The 21,704-nt window shown below is 46.2% G+C and overlaps 1 protein-coding gene across 1 annotated transcript; it reads left to right on the top strand.

The window, feature by feature from the left end:
* Positions 1-996: 996 nt before the first annotated feature.
* On the top strand, positions 997-20,790 carry LOC120981181 (cathepsin D-like). The gene is made up of 9 exons (XM_040410705.1): positions 997-1,161; positions 9,021-9,171; positions 10,953-11,076; positions 12,485-12,603; positions 13,522-13,721; positions 15,929-16,051; positions 19,410-19,554; positions 19,660-19,761; positions 19,852-20,790. The coding sequence occupies exons 1-9, from the start codon at positions 1,091-1,093 to the stop codon at positions 20,008-20,010; spliced, it is 1,194 nt and encodes a 397-aa protein (XP_040266639.1). The 5' UTR covers positions 997-1,090; the 3' UTR covers positions 20,011-20,790.
* Positions 20,791-21,704: the final 914 nt, after the last annotated feature.

Genomic DNA, 21,704 nt, shown 5'->3' with positions numbered 1-21,704 from the left:
CAGAATGCTTAGTAAAATAGGGCTGGAGGGGTTAAAAAAATAAAAATAAAATTAAACTCACCTCATCCACTTGTTCGCACAGCCCAGCTTGTCTTCTTTCTTCTTCTTTGAGGACCTGGGAGGAAAAGGACCTTTGGTGACGTCACTGCGCTCATAACATGGTCCGTCACATGGTCCATCACCATGGTGATGGACCATGTGATGAGCGCAGTGACGTCACCAAAGGTCCTTTTCCTCCCAGGTCGTCAAAGAAGAAGACAGAAGAGAATCTGGGCAGCGCAAACAAGTGGAGGAGGTGAGTTTAATTATTGTTTTTTTATTTTTTAACCACAATCCACAGTTTACTATGCATTCTGTATTCAGAATGCTATTATTTTCCCTTATAACCATGTTATAAGGGAAAATAATACAGGGAATACACTTTAATGGGGTCCGGGGTTGCTTTCATCCCTATCATCTCCTAGCAACCATGCGTGAAAATCGCACCGCATCCGCACTTGCTTGCGATTTTCACGCAGACCCATTCATTTCTATGGGGCCTGTGTTGCGTGAAAAACGCAGAATATAGAACCTGCTGGGATTTTTCACGCAACGCACAAGTGATGCGTGAAAATCACCGCTCATCTGCACAGCCCCGTTGAAGTGAACGGGTCCGGTTTTAGTGCGGGTGCAATGCGTTCACCTCCCGCATTGCACCCGCACAGAATTCTCGCCCGTGTGAAAGGGGTCTAAGTATTAAAAACTATATGTGGTAAAACTGTGGCAGAATTTTCTATTTATTTTTTTCCCAATTCTACCCTACTGGGAATTTTTTTTTCCCAGCTTCCCACTACATTGTATTCAACACAGTTGCCAACAAAGTAGAACTTTTCCCGAAAAAAATGCATACTGAAAAATGCTAAAGTGATGGCTCTGGGAATATGGCAAAAACGGAAGCGCTAGAGGGCGACAGAGAGCAAAGCCGTGCGGTAAACACATCAGCCGGTCAGGTGACGGGCGGGTCAGGTGACGGGTCACGTGTGTATAAGAGGGCGCTGTGCGGAGTGTGAAGATTGTCAGCTTCTCTTCCTGCCTAGTGTCCGCCGCCGCCATGGACTCGCTGCTCCTGTGGACTCTGCTCCTGGGCTGTCTTCTACTACAGCCCGGGTCTGCGCTCGTCAGGTACGGAGGAGGAGTGCGGGCCTCAGCGCTGTATGTAAGCTGCTGAGCAACTACAACCTCCAGTATGCCTCCTGGGAGTTGTAGTTGCTCAGTTTGGGGTAGATGTATCAGTTATGTAAGAATGATACAATTTACATAATTGTGCTAGATGGTGCCCTGCATAATGGTGTGTAACTAGGGGGGGCCCCGGCTGTAAGACGTGCCCCCCCCCCCCACCCCCCGGGCTGTAAGACGTGCCCCCCCCCCACCCCCCGGGCTGTAAGACGTGCCCCCCCCCACCCCCCGGGCTGTAAGACGTGCCCCCCCCCCCCACCCCCCGGGCTGTAAGACGTGCCCCCCCCACCCCCCGGGCTGTAAGACGTGCCCCCCCCCCACCCCCCGGGCTGTAAGACGTGCCCCCCCCCGGGCTGTAAGACGTGCCCCCCCCCGGGCTGTAAGACGTGCCCCCCCCCGGGCTGTAAGACGTGCCCCCCCCCCCACCCCCCGGGCTGTAAGACGTGCCCCCCCCACCCCCCGGGCTGTAAGACGTGCCCCCCCCCCCACCCCCTGGGCTGTAAGACGTGCCCCCCCCCCCACCCCCTGGGCTGTAAGACGTGCCCCCCCCCCACCCCCTGGGCTGTAAGACGTGCCCCCCCCCCACCCCCTGGGCTGTAAGACGTGCCCCCCCCCCCCCCCCCCCGGGCTGTAAGACGTGCCCCCCCCCCCCCCCCCCGGGCTGTAAGACGTGCCCCCCCCCCCCCCCCCGGGCTGTAAGACGTGCCCCCACCCCCCGGGCTGTAAGACGTTCCCCCCCCCCACCCGTATACTAAGGGAGACCTGCGGGCACTGGGCTCCAGACCTGACCACGGTTGGATCCGGAGTTGATTTCCCGCCCCCACTTCTGCAAAAAGGGCGACACAGGACTTTCAGAAATATGATGAATTTATACATAAATCACTAAAAATGCCATGAACAGTAATATTCATGGCCTCAGTTACCCTGTACTGTACAGTCGTGACACTGACGCCCCCCCACCAGCGACGCCTGGAATTCTCTGCCTCCATAGGATCCAAGATGGCGGCGGTCGTCATGTGATTGCGTCCTTCGCTTAGGTGCAGGGGCCAAATGGCGCCTGTCCTTCATAATGTAGGGCATCTTTTAAAGTGTCCCTGTGTTTTCCAAAAGCTTTTCTATATGTGATAGTGACATCATATAGGTTTTAATCAGTGGTGGTCCGAGCGCTGAGGACCCCCCACCGATCACTAGACTGAGGAGAGAGAAGGGCTGACATAGAGCGCTGTAGAAAGTCTGTGTGAGCGCGATCTCCGAGATACATGAGCTTCTCTCTCCTCGTTCTAGTGATCGCTGGGGGTTCCTTTTAAACTTACGGATCCGGGGAAAAAAGGATATCGGTGTGAACGCACCCTTAGACCAGCTCCACACCCTAACCTTTATCCACTTACCAAAACTGCGGTGGGCGGTGTAAAAATGCAAAAAAGTGTCAAGTTTTTTGAAAAAAAAAAAAAAGTTACAAAGTCTTATTTAGTGACTTTTTGAGGCCGTAATAGCGGAGTGCAGGGTTTGACTCCCACCCAGGTATAGGGATGTAACCATGTCTCAATATAAGCAGAATGCTGAGACTTGTAGTCCCACAGGACCTGGCATTCTCCAGTGATATTGTCGGAGTCTGAGCAGTTTCTAGCTCGGCCCGCGTGTCTGCACAGGTTGTGCTTGCTCGTATGATCCGGCCTAGATCACGAGGAAGGGCTGTAAATCCAGGACCATGGTAATGACGTGTGTACAAATGAGTGGAAATTCCCTTTGTTGTGCCACTTACTACAGGGGTGTTAAAAGGGGGGCCCCCCCATCCTGGAGGTGACCAACCTCTGGGACCCCCCCCCCCCCCCCCCCCCAATCCCGAAATGTAGGGAGAGCTGTCTCTGTGGCTTTGGTCCTATACAGAGGCGTTCCCTTCCACCTGGTGTTATCCAAGTCCGCTGTGCGTCATGGGGACAAGCAGGGAAAATAAGTGACGGAGCCGCACTGGTTAATCAGGATTGTGGGGGTCCTGGATGTACATAGTGTAAGAACTGTAGTTTGCTGTGAAGTTAAAGGGGCGGGGGACATGCTGAACCTGCGGCCCTCCAGCTGTTGTCAAACTACAACTCCCACCATCCCTCGCTGTATGTTGTCCGGGCATGCAGGGATTTGTAGTTTTGCAACAGCTGGAGGGGCCGCAGGTTGTAGAGTATTGTCAGGCTCCATACAAATGTGTCCACCTTTTTGAAAGGAGGACATCTGCTGACATCAAGCAGAGATCTTGTAATGGTGAGGAAATCCAAATTAAGTTTCAGAACTTGTCAGCAAAAGTTAATTTTTAAAACTTTAATAATTTTAAGTGATAAATACCCATAGGCCTCATGCACGCGACTGTATCTGTTTTGCGGTCTGTGTCCTTTCTGCCATTTTTTATTTATTTTTATTTTGCCGGTCCATTGACTTCCGTGGTCTGCATTTTGTGGACATAATTAGTTAAAAGCGGGGGGGGACGGACGGACGGACGGACGTATCCACAAACTATATATAATAAACAAAATGACACTTGCTGGCCGTTCTATCACTGAAAGGCCTCATGCACACGACCGTTGTTTGTTTCCGCGTCCGTTCCGCCGATTTTAGGGTTTCAGATGCGGACCCATTCATTTCTATGGAGCCGTTGAAAATGCGGATAGTCCACCGTTTGCCATCCGCGTCTGTGGTTCCAGTCTGTCCAAAAAATATAACCTGTCCTATTCTTGTCCGCGAAAAATGGTTCGCGGGCCCATTCAAGTCAATGAGACCGCAAAAAAAATGCGGAGGCACACCCGATTGTCGTCCACGTCCGTTTTATTCCTATCATTTGCATGGCAAACCTGTCTTACACTTTTTTTTTTTTTTTTTTCTGGTGGTCCTCCCAAAAAAACGGAAGACACACGGAAACAAAAGCGGAACCCCATTTTGCGGAACGGAAAACAACAACTGTTGTGTGCATGAGGCCAAAAGGACAGAGTATGTGCCAGAAAGGTGGGGGGAGCGCACAATAATTTAGTGTAGCCTGATACACCGATTATACCAGGCTAGTTATAACCAAGTCTGTGCGGACATCCAAAAAGCTTGGTAAGTAGTACATACAGGTATGGGGAAAATAAGTGGTAAATGTATAACCCTAGCTGGGGTTGAACCAGCTCTAAGGGAACGGACTGTGTACCACCATCGCCCAGGATTAGTGGTCACTTGTTGCTACTGACCAGCCCGGGAAACCAAACAAAAAGCCCAAACTAAGCTAAAACTCCCACATGTAGCGTCTGAAAGAGGGCTCGACGCGTTTCATCAATAGGACTCATCAGAAGCAAGGTTCATAGTGAGATTATAGCAATGCGCTGCCACACTGGTGATAGCGTATCGGCGCTGTAATGGCCGGTATATATGGGGGAAATAGACACACCGCCAAGAGGCTGGGCAGGCGAGGCAGATCTCCACTCGTTAACCCGCCGGCGTGCCAGCAGCCACAGGCAATAAGTCTACCATCCTACACCTCTAGAATCAGTCCAGAGGGATTAAATGGGCAGAGAATATCTTACAACTGAAGGGACAGATGATTGTAAGTCAACATTATTGATCCCCTCTATCGGCATACAAGGAGAAAGTGTGCCAAAAGAAACAAACCATTATATACAAATGTAACAAGTTATTTAGAACCAGTAGATGGCAAAATACATGAGAAACTGCGTGAAAACAAATATGCTGGCAACATAGATCATGTCCCAAAAATGGCTACCATGTGTCAGTTATGGCAAATAGCATAATATAAGGTGACTGATGTAATTGTCAGCATTGTAAAAAAACATCCAATGACCAGTTTATAATCAATAACCAGTTATGTTTACAAAAAGTGACTCAAGAATGGTTTATTGATCAATGAGACGCACATAATACCAAACATCTCAGACCACCTTATTCTAGAGGTCATCAGCATAGGGGGAGCTCGCGAAGAGGAACACAATCAAGGGGGAGTTTTTATTTTATTTTTTTAGGCTAGGGATCCCCATTTCAACTTATCTGCTGAGGGAAAGGAAGGATCCCCAATAATGTGTCTAATAGCACCCTCACCATCTAGTGTGTCTTCAGATGAATTACAAATTATAAACTTGTCAGACAGGGTGCTGACGGAAGCGGAGAATACTTATGTCCCCACCTATGCCCTTGATCTTTTTGGTTGGGTGAAAGATCTTAAAGGGAACCTGTCATCAACTCTATGCTGACCTCACTGAGGGCAGTATAAAGTAGTGACAGAAATGCTGATGTCAGCGGTGTGTCACTCATCAGCTAAAAGTGGTTGCTGAGGACCAGCATCAGAATCACTGCAGCCCAGGCCTCGGAAGAGTCCAATCTACCTGAGAAGAGTCCTGGTTATTCCTAATCTCCTGCTCTCTCACCATCTGCTGATGGTTGGCAGTTCTCTCCTAGAGAGAAAGGGAGAAAACTAGGTAGAAGACTTCCTGCTCTCCTGCTGATGACTGACATTCCTGAATAAGGGTCCATTCACACGTCCGCACGGGTGCCGGCCGGGTGTGTTGCGGATCCGCAACACACCACGGACGTGTGAATGGACCCTAACCAGGACTCTTCTCAGGTGGCTGTGACTTTTCCAGGCCCAGTCTGCAATGATTGTGATGTTGGTTCTCGGCAACCACTTACTTTTAACTTATAAATGACAGACCTCTGAAATCAACTCGCCTGTCTCTACTTTATGCTGCCGTTAGTATGGGCAGCATGAAGTTGATGACAGGTTCCCTTTAATCTTTTTGTGAGGAAAACGAAAGTGGAAAAAATTCTTTATGAATCATGCCAGGCGACAATGTGCTGAACTGGGCATAGATATTGCGGATTTAGCAGATATGAGGAATTTAGTTGATCTCATGTGCGAGAGCGAAAGAATTCCAGGTGAGGGACCTTTTTACGTCCATATAAAATCGCTTTTAAATCCCCCTATCAGCTCGAGATGAGATACTTCTATAGTGATCAAGGCGGCAGATGAGGGAGGCAGTATTGTAGTGTTGGGACATGAGCAATACCTTAAAATGTGTTAGGACATTCTAAAAGATTGTGAATGTTATGGATTGCTCTCGGGGAAACCCCACTGAGCAATATCTTCATGAGCTAAAAAATCTCCTTACTCCAGCCTTAACATCTAACCTCATTAATAAATCTAAGTATGAGGCTCTTTTGCCGAAGTGCCCGCGATTGGCCTGCTTTTACAGTTTGCCTAAAATACATAAGGGCTTACAGCCTCTATGGGGCAGGCCAATTGTTTCGGGCACTAATAGTCTCACACATCAAATCAGCAATTATGTAGAGGTTATCCTTAGACCCTTCGTGTTGTCCCTGCCCTCCTACTTGGATTCAATGGAGATTGTCAACAAATTGGATGGTCTCTACGTCGAGGGCAAAACTTTACTCGCTAGCCTTCATGTAGAGGCCCTCTATAGCTCCATCTCCCACGAGGGTGGTATTGGGGCAGTACGTTAAAGGGGGGGACAGTTCATATCTCACAATGAGTTTGTCATTGATCTTCTGAAGTTCATTTTACATCACAATGTGTTTCTCTTTAATTGCTGCTTCTGCCACCAGCTCATGGGCATGGCAATGGGAAGTCCATGCATGCCATCTTATGCCAATCTGTACCTGGGCTGGTGGGAAAAAGAAGTGGTGTTTGGGGATCAGTTTCTCATGTCTTCTCATATTTCGATTATTTTATTTTTCTGGGTCGGAAAAAGAATTTAGTGAGTTTGTCAAGGCTTCGAACATCAATAAATGTGGCCTGTTTTTTACATTTGAGATCAACCCAGTGCAAATCACCTTTTTGGATCAAAGTATTATGAAAACTGATGCTGGTAAGATCCATACTACTTTTATTTAGTAAAACTGCGACAAACAGTTTTTTACATGGGGACAGCTGCCACCCCCTCCCTCTTAAAAGAGGAATACCACAGGGGCCGCATCTTTGAGTCCGCTGCAACTGTTCATCGATCTCAGATTTCCTAACAAAATCTAGGGATCTTGAGAATAGGTTTCTTAAAGAGGACCTTTCATCTGGCAACAAATTGTGAACTAAGTATCGTGACATATACAGCGGCGCCCAGGGATCTCACTGCACTTACTATTATCCCTGGGCGCCGCTCCGTTCTCCCGATATGCCCTCCGGTATGTTCGGTCACTGGGTTATAGTAGGCGGAGTCTGCCCTTGTTCTCCTGGGCGTCTCCTTCTCCCAGGCTGTAGAGCTGGCCAATCACAGTGCAGAGCTCACAGCCTGGGAGAAGAAGACGCCCAGGAGAACAAGGGAAGTCCCCTCCTACTATAACCCAGTGACCGAACATACCGGAGGGCATAACGGGAGAACGGAGCGGCGCCCAGGGATAATAGTAAGTGCAGTGGGATCCCAGGGCGCCGCTGTACAGATCATGACACTTAGTTCAGAAGTTTGCCAGATGAAAGGACCTCTATAAACGTGGCTCTCCGCGCAAAGTTCTCTCTAGCATACCGACCTTCTCTGGCGTGTACACGCGAGTCTTCTTAATCCCAGAGGGAAGCAAAGAGACGATTAACGGATTTGTTTGATGGCAACCTTTTGATGCTGCAAATGTACCAGTTCAGAATTTCTTGCGTAAACACTGGGGTATTTTAAAAAACGGACCCTGATGTTAAACATCTGGTGGGTGATCGTCCAGCCATCACTTGTCTTAGGGGGCGCAATTTGAAGGACAGGTTGGTTCACAGTTTTTTTTTTTTCCTTCTCCAAACTCCGCGTTCAAACACTTGGTTGACTAACTCCTTGTTGGGCACCTTCCGCTGTAGTGGTTGTGTTGCATGTGATTCCATTAAAACTGGACGCCCGTTCATCAGCACATCCACTTCCAAATCTTATGACCTCAGACGCTTTGTAAACTGCAGATCTTCTGGCTTGGTTTATCTGGCCATCTGTATCTGTGGTTTGCAGTAGGTTGGAAAAACTATGTGTGAATTCTGCCGCAGAATTGGCGAGCATCTGAATGACATTAGGAAGAATGCTGATACCCCTATTGCACATCACATGAGTTTACATCATTTTGGTGATGTGCGATCTCTTGAGTTTCAGGGTATTGAGATTGTGAGACCGTCTCGGAGGAGGGGTGGGGTAACTTTGACGCTACATGTGGGAGTTTTAGCTTAGTTTGGGCTATTTGTTTGGTTTCCCGGGCTGGTCAGTAGCAACAAGTGACCATTAATCCTGGGTGATGGTGGTACACAGTCAGTTCCCTTAGAGCTGGTTCAACCCAAACTAGGGTTATACATTTAACACTTATTTTTCCCATACCTGTATGTACTACTTACCAAGCTTTTTGGATGTCCGTACAGACTCACCGATTTTTGTTTGAGAACTAGCCCGATATAATCGGTGTATCGGGCTACACAAATTTATTGTGCGCTCCTTTTTTTTTTTTTTTGGGGCATTTTGTGGCACCTTTCTGGCACATACTCTGTCCTTTTCAGTGATAGAACGACCAGCAAGTGTCATTTTGTTTATTATGTCATTTGAGGGTTTGATACGTTTTACCCCCCCCCCCCCCCCCCAGCTTTTAACTAATAAAGTATCTAATTTTAGCGCCTCTTTTCCCTACTATTATGTCCTATACTTGGCCTCAAAATGTGGACCACGGATCCCTTGAAGTCAATGGGTCTGCAAAAAATGCAGATGCAACAGACGGTAGTGTTTGAAGATGTATTCTGTAGAGCAGAGCTGCCTCCATGCTGGGACAAAGGGTCTTTTTTAAAATGATTTTAAGTCTTTGCTTCTCTGCAGGATCCCGTTGAAGAAAATGCCGACGATCCGTCATACGATGGCCGGCGCTGTCGACGAGCTACAGAAATTGATTGGAACAAATGGGAAATATTATGGAGGGTTTCCTTCTTCCAAAGATCCCACTCCGGAGAAGCTCCTGAACTATTTAGATGTAAGTAGGTGGGGGTGAAGTCATTGGATGGCAGTGACACGTGTTGTGCTGTGGTCTCATGGCAGTCCTTTAGGCCTCATGCACAACCGTTGTTCTGGTCCACATCCGAGCCACAGTTTTATAACAAAGGCTTGAAATATCTCGCTTTGCATGTAATGCGTCTCATATGTTAGTTTCACCTTTTTAAGTTGCATTACTGAAATAAATGAACTATGCACGATATTCTAATTTTTCAAGTTTCGTGACCTATCAAATTTAATATTACTTGAGCCAGATAACTGACATAAATGACTGAGATCTACCCCAGCTGGCACACGGACATCTCAAGATTTGGTGCATCAAATCCCAGTTTTTAAGGGGTATTCCCATCTGGGACACTGACTGTATATTGCTAGGACCCACGGCTATCTCCAGAAAAGGGCCCCCCCATGTGAAGGGAGAGCAGGTGTCCTGGTTTGTGTGCCCATTTCTGCTCTTGCAAGATCTTACTCTTTTGTCTTTCACGTTCATTGATGCAACGGTCTTGGTCATAAGTCTGCCCACTTCCCCTCCTGGCACCTGATGTAACCATCGCCTCGCTGATGCAAACAAATAACGGCAATATGGAAGTGACCACAGGAGGGATTGTAACGCTGGACTACTCCGTGCTGGGTAGTAGAAATCCGGGGCTCGGCCCGGGCGATGTGACCTACAAGCAAAATATAGATTGTTTTAACATCATGGACGATTCTCAATTTTTCCTCCTATTTCAATTTTTTATTTATTTTGCTAAACCAAAAATTGCATAGATCTACTGGCTCGTTACATAGGATCATGTCTAGCTTCTCTCTGAAGGGTTAATTGGATCACCCATAGGTTGGGTTTACATGTTCAGGTTTTTTTTTTATGCCAAAGCAAAGCATGTTCAGCCTTCCTATGTTTGTTCTGTGTAGGATACATTTTCCTCTTTTTGAACCCTCTCCTGGCTGGGGCTCGGAAAACTGCATCAAGAGCTTGAACCTGGAACTCCAACCAGAGTCTCCTAAATCTGCCAGATGACACCGGGCTGGAGTTTTATTCATCCAGTACAAACATCAAGGGGGCTCCCAGTAAACATGGAGTTAATAAGGATACAACAGAATCAATCGCCGGGAAAAGTTATCCGACAGGGTTTGTAATGATACGGTGACCTGACTATTTAGGAGTCACACAGGACTCGCCTGACTGCACATCACATGAGATCAGGGGGCGTCATAACAAGTATGTAACGGTAATACCTAGGAGAAGGAACCCTCTTGATTTGATTATTTTTTTTTAGGCCTCTTTTACACGAACGTTGAGGATTCTGTCAGGATCTTTTCAGGAAAAAAAACTGATTGTTTTTGCAGGCAAGTTCATGCGCGTAAAAAAAAAAAAAAGAAAAAAAAAGAAACTGAAGAATAACGATCTACATCTCCTATTAGCCATCAGTGATAACTGCATTGCATCCGGATGCCGTCCGCTGTTCACGCAAGCCCCATTCACTGCTATGGAGCCAGGTCTGCAATGCACAATATAGAATGTGCTGCAAATTATTACATTTTTTTTTTTTTTTCCTGAACATAAAGATGATGCGTAAAAAAAACGCCACACATGTACGCAGACGTATAGAAATGAATGAGTCAGGATTCAGGCCGGATGCTACTCTCATGTGATATCACTTAAAACTCCATTGCAGCCTGACTATGGGATGAACTCCATGTACACTGCCTGATGTTTTACTGTGTTTCATCTGATTAACAGTTCTCCTCCTTCCTTGATAGGCCCAGTATTATGGCGAGATTGGCATTGGAACCCCTCCACAGCCCTTCATGGTGGTGTTTGACACTGGTTCCTCCAACCTCTGGGTGCCATCAGTCCACTGCTCCCTCTTCGACATTGCCTGCTGTGAGTTTGCACTTTTTTATTTTTATTTTTTTTATTTTTTATTTTTCATGGGTTTTAACCAAGAAATTTAGTAACGTGCACTTACATCTTCTTGATTATCATCTTTGGATCAATATGGCTGCTGTTGATTATTTGGTAGGGATTCATTCCTTGTCTACCAGATGAAGTAGTCTGACATGACCTGGCATCCATTGCTGCAGATCCGTGTGGTCGTTCCACAAATGATAGAACATGTCCTATTATGGGCTGTATTGCAGACAAGAATGGCTGTTTCCACTGATGGAACGAAGCCTCAAGGATTTGTACAGGGCTTGATAAACATGGTGGCTTCCAGAAACTGTGTCATGCCTATTCATGCTTTATCCAGTATTGCAGCTCGGCACCTCTTTTTAAAAATGTGAATTCAACTATTTGAGAATGAATAAGCTTACGCAGGCTAAGTGTGATATAAAGAGGACCTTTCACCGATCCTGACATTGTGAAGTATCATGACATATACAGCGGCGCCCAGGGATCTAACTGCACTTACTATTATCCCTGGGCGCCGCTCCGTTCTCCCGTTATGTCCTCCGGTATGTTCGGGGACTTGGTTATAGTAGGCGGAGTCTGCCCTTGTTCTGCTGGGCGTCTCCTTCTCCTAGGCTGTAGCGCTGGCCAATCGCAGCAGCCTAGGAGTAGGAGACGCCCCCCAAAAGAACAAGGGCAGACTCCGCCTACTATAACCAAGTCCCCGAACATACCGGAGGACATAACAGGAGAACGGAGCGGCGCCCAGGGATAATAGTAAGTGCAGTGAGATCCCTGGGCGCCGCTGTATATGTCATGATACTTCACAATGTCAGGATCGGTGAAAGGTCCTCTTTAATATAAAGTCAAACGGACAAATCACATACAGAGTAGTAAAAAATCATCCCTGGCCTACACATACAATATGGGGGAGGACTCTGAGCCAACACCCCCATGGTGATGCAACAGATCAGGATATCAATTCATCCTACCTGGATGAAGTTTCTGAATGGAGTGCCCTTCAGTATTTCCTCCCAAGGATGTCCAGTGTGCAGCACACATGTCTCTGAGGTAAACACTCAGGAATATGGCTTTCTCAGCACAATTGGGGTTTATGTATGTTATCGAGCTATAATTACAGAGTATAGAAGGTGATTATAAAAGGGACAAAACCAATCAGTACTTCGCAATCAATAAACATAGCTGCGCTGCAGTACTGCACACCGCCTATGGAGGCAGGAGTGGCTATATTTTTGAAAGAAAGCAGCCATGCTTTTCTAATCATGTACAGCACCTTTAAGATGTTTGTATTACTATAGGGTACACAATTTTATATATATATATATATATATAATATTCTAGTGTTTTATCACATTAATAACCCAGTCTTCCCTTATTACAGTGGTACACCATAAGTATGACTGCTCCAAATCCTCAACCTATGTTAAGAATGGTACAGACTTTTCCATTCAGTATGGCAGCGGGAGCCTCTCCGGATACATCAGCCAGGACACTGTATCGGTAAGACCAGATCTTTTGTCTTGTCTAACTTACTCTTACATCCCTTATATTAAAGGGGTTGCATCGCGGGTGATACTAGGGAGGCTTGTCCCCCCCCCCCCCCCCCCCCCCCCCCCCCCCCCCCCCCCGCCCCCTCTCTCCTTGACACTGGATGTTTTCATCCACGCAAGGGGAGAAGCAGTGCAGGGACCAGGAGCAGCACGGGGAGACAGGTAAGTATATTTACTGTGAGGGGCCTGGGCATATGGGGGGAATTTAATAGTCTTGGATAAACCCTTTTAATTGTTTCGTGACCACATGCAGTAGCCGATCAGACCACCGCTCTAGAATCCATTGACCTTGTTGCAGCACGATGCCCAATGGCTGGTCAGATCTTGGCCCTGTCTCCCCTGCAGGGATGCACTGGCCGTAGACCCTAGAGGGAAATTTACCTGTGGGACGATGCCCGGGTGGGCACCAAACCCCTTCTCACAGCTGCTGGCTGAGTATATAACTATCTGGTGCTCTAAGCATTAATTAATGCTAGGGGCATTAGGTACTTGTGCCCCTGCCAACACCCGCAGGAGCCCTCCTGAACTCAGACGGCAGTATTTTGTGCTGCACTTTGCTATTTGGTTCTGCTCGGGCGGTAATTTGTGGTGCACTACAATATTGCAGGCCCGCCTACTTCTGTTGTCCATGCCTACTTGTTTTGCCCCACTTCCTATCAATTTGGACCCGCCTACGACATGGGGCCACTTTTATTTTTTTTAAAGTTCCCAGTCCACCCATGCTCCCCTGGTTACTGGGGTATTTACTGCATTTCAGCTGCTCAGATCTCAGAACCTCTGGCTCCATGACATGTAATGGGTGATGTCCTCATGACGTTCATTGACCATGGTTAAATATGAATTCCCTTTTTTTATTTTTCCCTTTCAGATCGGGAGCATTGCAATAAAAGCCCAGCTTTTTGCAGAAGCTATAAAACAGCCCGGTATTACATTTGTGGCAGCGAAGTTTGATGGCATTTTGGGCATGGGCTATCCTCGGATCTCTGTGGATGGAGTACCTACTGTGTTTGATGACATCATGGATCAGAAGCTTGTAGATGACAATGTTTTCTCATTTTATTTGAACAGGTAATTATCTTTGATCGGCTTCTAACAGATGTCTGGTCTTGGATCCTCTTACACCCACCACCAGTGATATTCCAACATTGTGACTGGGGCAGTTTCTTGGGAAGCTATTAGGCATGATTGTTCAGTACCATCAGGTCTGATTCCTCCTGTCTAGCAGGAAAGCATGGTCCACCCAGGATTATAAAAACCTGACATACCAATTACTAGTTTTTCCTAAAATTGTGGCGCCACAATAATATTTATTTTTTGATATACCCAGTGCTGTGGATTGTGTTAAGGCGGTGTCCACGTGGAACATTCAGCAGAATAAATTGGCAGTGGATTTTGCCACATCTACTTGTTACTCCTCTTTAACACGTCACTGATTCATGGATGTGTGCGGTACATGTTCTCCACGGACAGCACATGTATCCCTTCATTTCAATGTGTGTATTAACACATCTGTGTTTTAGCGCAGTCCATGATTTTAGCACAGATGCATGCTCTATTTTGTCCCTCACGCCCATTATAGTTTATGGGGATTCCCTCTGGTAGGCAGGTTAGCGGACACAGTATAGAGGCAAAGTACCAGGTTGTAAATCACTCTTCAGTGTTTATTCCCACTTGCAACATAACACAACAGTCACTTTTCAGGCTTTGTGCTTGTTCATACACAGAAAAACAAAATAAAGTTCACCTGGTATCCTGGGTGTCAGTTCACACCCGGCTGAATGCTCAGCCTCAAAGTCCACTTTAAGGCGACCTCCTCGCCTGACACAGTCTTCAGACCTCAGCACAGAGATCTCCAGAGCTCCACTGTCAGAGGGAGGAAATCCACAGCACCTGACTGCTGGCTGTTTTTTTTATTTATAAGCCTGCCAAGACTCTGCCTGGCACGTGGGGAGTAGTCACCCACCCAGCACTTTGACTAATCCCAGTAAGAGCTGTCCCAGATCAGCTATTTACAGCCATACTAAATAGCAAAGTGTCAATCAGCATTAGCTGCCGCTGACACATGGACATACCGGCTCTTACTTCACCGAGGCCAGGAACCTCGGTGACACATGCCTACAATCAATGTCGACCCCTTGTACCTTCTTACAACAGACAAAACACATCCATGTTCCACAGACCGTTAGAGTGCATTCACACGTCCGCAAATGCCTATTCTTGTATGTATTTTGCAATCTGCAAAACGTGGATCTGTAAAAAATACAGATGACGTCTGTTTCATCCGTGTTGAAACGGGGACCCATTGTAACAATTCCTTTTTTTTTTTTTTTTTTTTTGTCTGTAAAATAGACAAGAATTGGACATGTTCTTTGTTTTTGTTTTTTGACAGACCCCCGGAAACTAATGGGTCCACATCTATCCTGCAAAAAATGCAGAGCAAAAATACCGTTGTGTGAATGGATGATTATGTAACAAATGGTAAACTCCAGCACTAGATGTATGTTGCAAGAAGATTTCCACGTGTATTAGATAGGCGGCTGTACAAATCATGTGACGTTTCGTCTGACTTGGCCTTTTTCAAGCTGGTGTCGCTTGTAGAAGGGAGAACAGGAAATTGTGCGCTTTATGGAAATTTGTGCAGTAGCACTATTGGATGTGTGAATGGGGCTTTAGGAGGAGATGCTACGAAGATCATTTTTCAGGCGTGCCTTGTCCATGAAACACGCGGAGAGCAAAAAAACAGACATGCGGACCAAACCACGGATCCTTTACGGGTTTCCTCAGACACGGACGTGTGAATGAGGCATTATTTGCAAATTTTGCTGCAGGTTTGCCGTGGATTTTGCCCTATGAATTGTAAAGGGTAAAATCCACAGAGAAAATCTAAAACCTAAATTAACAGGCTGGTGCTTTAGTATGTACCCTGCGTGTCAATTTCTGTGGGGATTCCACGTGTATTTTTCCACAGCGTGTGGAACAGATTTGGTAAAATGTAATCTTTTTGCTGCTACTGTATTAGACTACATGCACGTGATCATGCCATGTTTTGCGGTCCACAAATTGCAGATCCATAAAACACTGATGCCACCTGTGTGTGTTCTGCAATTTGTGAAATGGAACGGGCCGTCCACTATAAAAATGCCTATTCTTGTCTTTGTAGCATATCTGCCCTGTTTGAACATGCCCTTAGATGGTGTTTTGGATTGCGTTAACTCATTATGTATAAGTTACACCCCACTGCTTTTCTAATGATGTTTCCACAATTCTTTTGTTAGGAACCCTACTTCTGAGCCAGGAGGAGAACTGCTCCTCGGGGGCACTGACCCAACATACTACACTGGAGACTTCAACTACTTGAATGTGACTCGTAAAGCATATTGGCAGATTCATATGGACCAGTAAGTGACAGGAAGGGGGGGGTCATCCTGCATGTTTTTATTTTTGTAATTTTTTTTTTTTTTTTTTTTTAAAGCATTGTAATTGTTTAGAAAGAGAACTACAGTAGGTTCCTCTTTCACAGGCCAGTTCCTGGAAATAATGGACCACTGGTCATTGATATGCAAGCTGATTAGCACTCATTTAAAGGCCCTTTAAAACAGCCCGAAGCAAAGTGAAGAAACATTATTACAATTTTTCGTCCACCATTGTTGGCAGCACATCTTCTGTTTACACAGGGCATTGTGCCGCATGGAAGATGCGATCACCCAATGAGAAAGCAGTTTACTCGGTTGTCTGGTGGTCAGTAGCACCTTTTTAAGGTCCTTTTACAAGGACTAATTATCTGGCAAGTTATCAGGAATGAGCATTTGTAGAAACAGTCATTCCCAATAATCTGTCTGTGTAAAGCTACTTACACACTTGCGGCAGCCAGATCCATGCTACTGGAAGTCCTCAGGCCCCTTTCACTATAATAGGGGCGGGCCGGAGCACGGCAAACCTGCTGAGAGGCGGCCGGACAAAAACCGCAGCATGCTGTAGTTTTTATTCCGGCCATCTCTCGGCATGTTTGCCATGCTGTGGCCGGACCTCCGACCCGCCTACATTATAGCAAATGAGGCCAGAGTGGACTTCCAGTGGCACGGTGGGCTAGCGTTAGCATGGATCTGGCAGGCTGTTCCCCCGCCGGAACGGCCTGCTGGAAAAGGCTACTGCAAGTTTGAAAGTAGCCTAAAAAGTGCTGGCGATCACCCGATGAACATGTCATTCTGCTGACACTGTTCCTGTGCAGCAGATCGTGGTGTATAAACTGCGATCTGCTGCGCAGGAAAAGTGAATTTCTATGGGGGACAAGTGTTTTCTGCGTTGACCGCTTGTCCCCATAGAGCAGAGGTGATTGCTTCTTGTAAAGACTGCCGTCGTCTACCCTGAAGATCTGAAATTATCAGGCGAAAAAGGACCTTTTACATGGACCAATTATCAGGAATAAGCGTTTATAAGATGCAGTGGTTTGATCACAGCCTGGGATACTGGGTTCCAGTGTATGGTTGTAGTTACAGCACAATTTGCCACTTTATCAGAATTGAGAACCTGTCTCCTGACTAGAACTGCTTACGGCAGTCACTAAAGGGCCTTAGGCTGGGCCACCGCCTTTTCATGGCGGCCTGGTTTAAGCGCTGTATGGGTCCTCCGCTCTCACATGAAGTTGTTCCGCAAAAATCAAGCCCTTGCACAACTCCATAGAAAGAAAAATAAAAAAAAGCTATGGGTCTTTTGGAAGCAGCTATGCAAAAAGATTTTCTTCAGTTAAAAAAAAGGGGGGGGGGGGGGCGTTTTATCGCACTAAAGTAGTAAAACCTAAAAAAAAGCTGTATTTGGTATCCCTAAAATCATACTGATCCAGAGAATAAAGATATATTATTTATACTGAAAAATGAACGCCGTAAAATTTATAACCTAAACTCGGGGACAGTGGATTTTATTTTTATTTTTTTTTCCTCCCATCCCTCCCAGAGAGTTAAAGGGGTTGTCTCATCATGGACAATGGGGGCATATCGCTGGGATATGCCGACATTGTCTTATAGGTGGGGGTCCCACCGCTGGGACCCGCACCTATATCGAGAATGGAGCCCTGCAAGTGAAGGAGAGCGCATTGCGCATGCGCAGCCACCCTCTATTCATTTTCTATGGGGCTGGTGAAAATAGCCAAGAGCTGGCTCAGCTATTTCCGTCGGCACCATAGAAGTGAATGGGAGCGGTGGTCTGTCATGCGCGGTGCGCTCCCATTTACTTCTATGGGGAGCCGGCTTGGTGGTGGCTGTACCTGCGTCCTCCAGCCACTACCTTGCAGGGCTCAGTTCCCGATTTATAGGTGTGGGACCCGCACCTATAAGACAATGGGGGCATAGCCTAGCGATATGCCCCCATTGTCCATGATGAGACAACCCCTTTATTGAAAGTCATGTGTACCCCAAAATGACACCATTACTACAACCTGTCCCATAAAAAATATGCCGTCATACAGCTACATAGATTGAAAAATAAAGTTATAGCTCTTGGAAGGGGACTATGAAGAAAGGAAGGAGCTGGTCACTAAGGGGATAATGAAAAAGGTTTGAAACTCTGAGTAATAAAAATGTATTTCCTTTTTTCTCTTAGATATTCTGGGGCTCTTAGGCCACCTGCACACATTGTATTACAGAACCAGCAAAGTGTCTGACATTACATAAATCTCATGTACACTTTGCAGATTTTCAGTGTGGAAATTGACGCGTGGATTTACAAATCTGCAGCATGTCAATTATATTATAAAATACATTTGGATATTAAATACTGAGGAGTCGGAAGTACCAAAAACTGAGGAGTCGGAGCATTTATCTACCGACTCCACAGCCCTGCACATAGCGCAATGTCTCTCCTCGCTGCAGGAGACTGAGTCTAGACTGGTCCATAGACTTTGTATTTAGCCTGTCTTCTACAGTGAGGATAAAACGGGGAGCTATGAGAGCGATTTATTTCTTCCCAAAACTTCTGAGTGCTGAGATACATTCCTCAAGCCCCCCGATCACTAGAACCGGGAGAGAGAATCGCTCTCATAGCTCTGTTTCATCTCTCTGCAGAAGACGGGCTAAATACGAAGTCTATGGATCGGTCTAGATTCTGTCACCTGTTTGGCATAGGTTCATACTATAGAACAGTGATGGCGAACCTTTTACAGACTGAGTGCCCAAACTGCAACATAAACCCACTTATTTATCGCAAAGTGCAACACAGCAATTTACCTTGAATACTACAGTCCAATCTAGTATATCTTCCATTTACTTTATCATTTATCTACAATAGCCTGCCTACATTCAATGCGCTGCCCGGGCCGTTAATAGTGCGCCCTGCGCTGCTGAATGGCAGGAAAAGTCTAAGGCATATTGGTACACCATAGACTTTTTCCACGGTGTGGGTGCCCACAGAGAGGGCTCTGAGTGCCGCCTCTGGCACCCGTGCCATAGGTTCGCCATCACTGCTATAGAAGGTGTTTTGCTCTTCCATGGGAACCATCCTCTTATGTACGGTGACCTCTAGAATGACTAATCTGGTATTCTTCTGGCTAGGGTAACTTTAGGAGCTCTATGGTGTATGTGAGGAGATTCCCCCTATTAAGAGGCTAGTGTGTCATGCCCAGTTTTATAGGGAAACTGCAATAAATAAATTAAAAAAAAAAAAAAAAAGCCCCCAAAAGGTACTGTCTGAACTGAACTGAACTGGTTAAAATAAGGTTTTGAGATTTGGTTGGAGAAAACAAAGTGAATATCTCCTTCCTTGCAGGTTAGGCGTTGGAGACCAGCTGGCTCTATGTAAAGGTGGCTGCGAGGCCATTGTGGACACGGGGACCTCTCTGATCACTGGCCCAGTAGAAGAAGTGACTGCCCTGCAGAAAGCTATTGGAGCCATTCCACTGATCCATGGAGAGGTGAGCTTGGACCATGTAAAACAGTAGCCTTGTGGGGGGGTGTATGAATGAACGTGAACATAGTGCGGTACAGGGGTCTCCATCTAACAGTCCTGTCTCTCGCAGTACATGGTGTTGTGTGACAAGATCCCATCGCTGCCTGTAGTTACATTCAGATTTGGAGGAGTGGACTACAGCTTGACTGGAGAACAATATGTGCTGAAGGTGAGTTTCTGAAGGTCCATGCCTGCAGGTGTTATAACGCGCCTTGTAAGATGAGCCATTTGCATCAACGATATTCCTTTTCTTCTGTAGATTACTCAATTTGGCCGGACCGTTTGCTTAAGTGGCTTCATGGGCCTCGATATTCCTCCTCCAGCTGGACCTCTGTGGATCATCGGAGATGTGTTCATTGGCCAATATTACACAGTCTTTGACCGGGCAAATGATCGTGTTGGGTTTGCAAAAGCAAAGTGATTCTATCAGCTACTGACTCCCCCCCACCTCTTGGTTTATAATTTTTACTACAAAAATCTGTCAGTCACAGCCCATCTTGAATGGCTCTCCAGCCCACTCCATAGTATAGTCACCACATTTCCGTTATTTTTCCAGACCGGATAACCTAAGTCTACTACTGATCCACCAGCTGGAGATGAAGCAATCACATGCTTATCAATGTCTTCGATGCAGATATTTTTGGGTGACTTCCACTCCCCTAGACTCATGCACTGTTAATCTTTATGGATTTCCTAGTGAATCCATCCCGTTGTTTCAAATGCATAGATTTAGACTACCTTCAGACAGCCATAATACTGCTCTACATCTCACATCTTTTGTGCCAAGAACTGTAACAGATCCAAGCAAAGCAGGAGAACTTTCCCTATACATTTTGCCTGGTAATAAGTTCTCCTCATTGCACTGATGGAAGATGATGCTATTCTTGTTTGGAGCTGTATTATGGCGGTCTGTGCTTATCCTACAAGGGCTGGGAGGCTCGTATTTATAATCATTGGATAGGCACCAGTTGTGGTTCTGAATAGAATTTACAGCACTTAATCATATATTCTTCTTGCCCCTGAATTCTTGTCAAGCAATATGGCCACATTCAATGACTGCAGTGTATTTGGATCAAAGGAATCTTTCTAACCTACTTTTGTTTTCTGTAGATTACTACCCCCCTTTTTTTTTTTTTTTGTCTTGCAGACAAAATTTGCTGATTTAAGTGGTTTACTGGAATTATATTTAATTTAGGGTAGTTTCCCATTAAAAAAAGGTACCGTTTACTCCTGCAGACCCTCCCCGCCAGCATGGCCGTACTTTTCCCCTTGGGCACCGCAGGTCTCAGGTCTTCCCACGTCAACATCTGGTTTGATGCACCTCACATGGCCACTGACTGGCTGCAGAGGTGTCATGACCCAGTGACATGACACATGGGTGTTATGTTGCTGCAGAGGCCACCTGACCCTCATCAAACCAGATGTTGATGCAGGGAGGCCCCGTGATGCCCGAGGGAGAGCGATGGGGCCAGGGGGGGGGGGGGGGGGGGGTTGTCTGCAGAAAAGGTCCCCAGGCAGGGATGAGCAACCCCTTTAAGCAATCCCTTGGCTAAGATGTAACATTTTCAGAAAGAATTATAAGAAACGATGGTAAATGTTAAATGCTTTACTCTGCTTAGTGTACATCTCAGGAATAAAATATTTGTTTGTGGAAACTAATTTTTTAAATCGTCATTTATTATTTTTAATAGAGGTCAGTGATGGTGAACCGTTTTAGAGGCCAAGTGCCCAAACTACAACCCAAAACCCACTTATTTATTGCAAAGTGCCAACACTGCAATTTACCCTTACTACTACACAGTCCGATCTAGGTTATCTTCCATGCACTTTATCATTTAGCTACAATAGCTGCCTACATTCAGTGTGCTGTTCATAGTGCCCTGTGCTGATAAATGGCAGGAAAAGTCTAAGGCATATTAGTACACCATAGACTTTTTTTTTTTTTTTTTTTCAGGGAGAGGGTGCCCACAGAGGGTTCTGCGTGCCGCCTCTGCCACCCGTGCCATGGGTTTGCCAGCACTGGCCTAGGACATCCTGATCACATTATCCACTGTATGAATAGCTTTGCAGAACCATTGGGCCCAGTTTAAGTCTAACCAGGTCTGCTAGAACTAC

This window comes from Bufo bufo, chromosome 10 (assembly GCF_905171765.1).
Source record: "Bufo bufo chromosome 10, aBufBuf1.1, whole genome shotgun sequence".
Classification (NCBI taxonomy): Eukaryota; Metazoa; Chordata; class Amphibia; order Anura; family Bufonidae; genus Bufo; species Bufo bufo.
The sequence above is the reverse complement of the archived record's forward strand: the minus strand, read 5'-3'. Positions and strand labels throughout refer to the sequence as shown.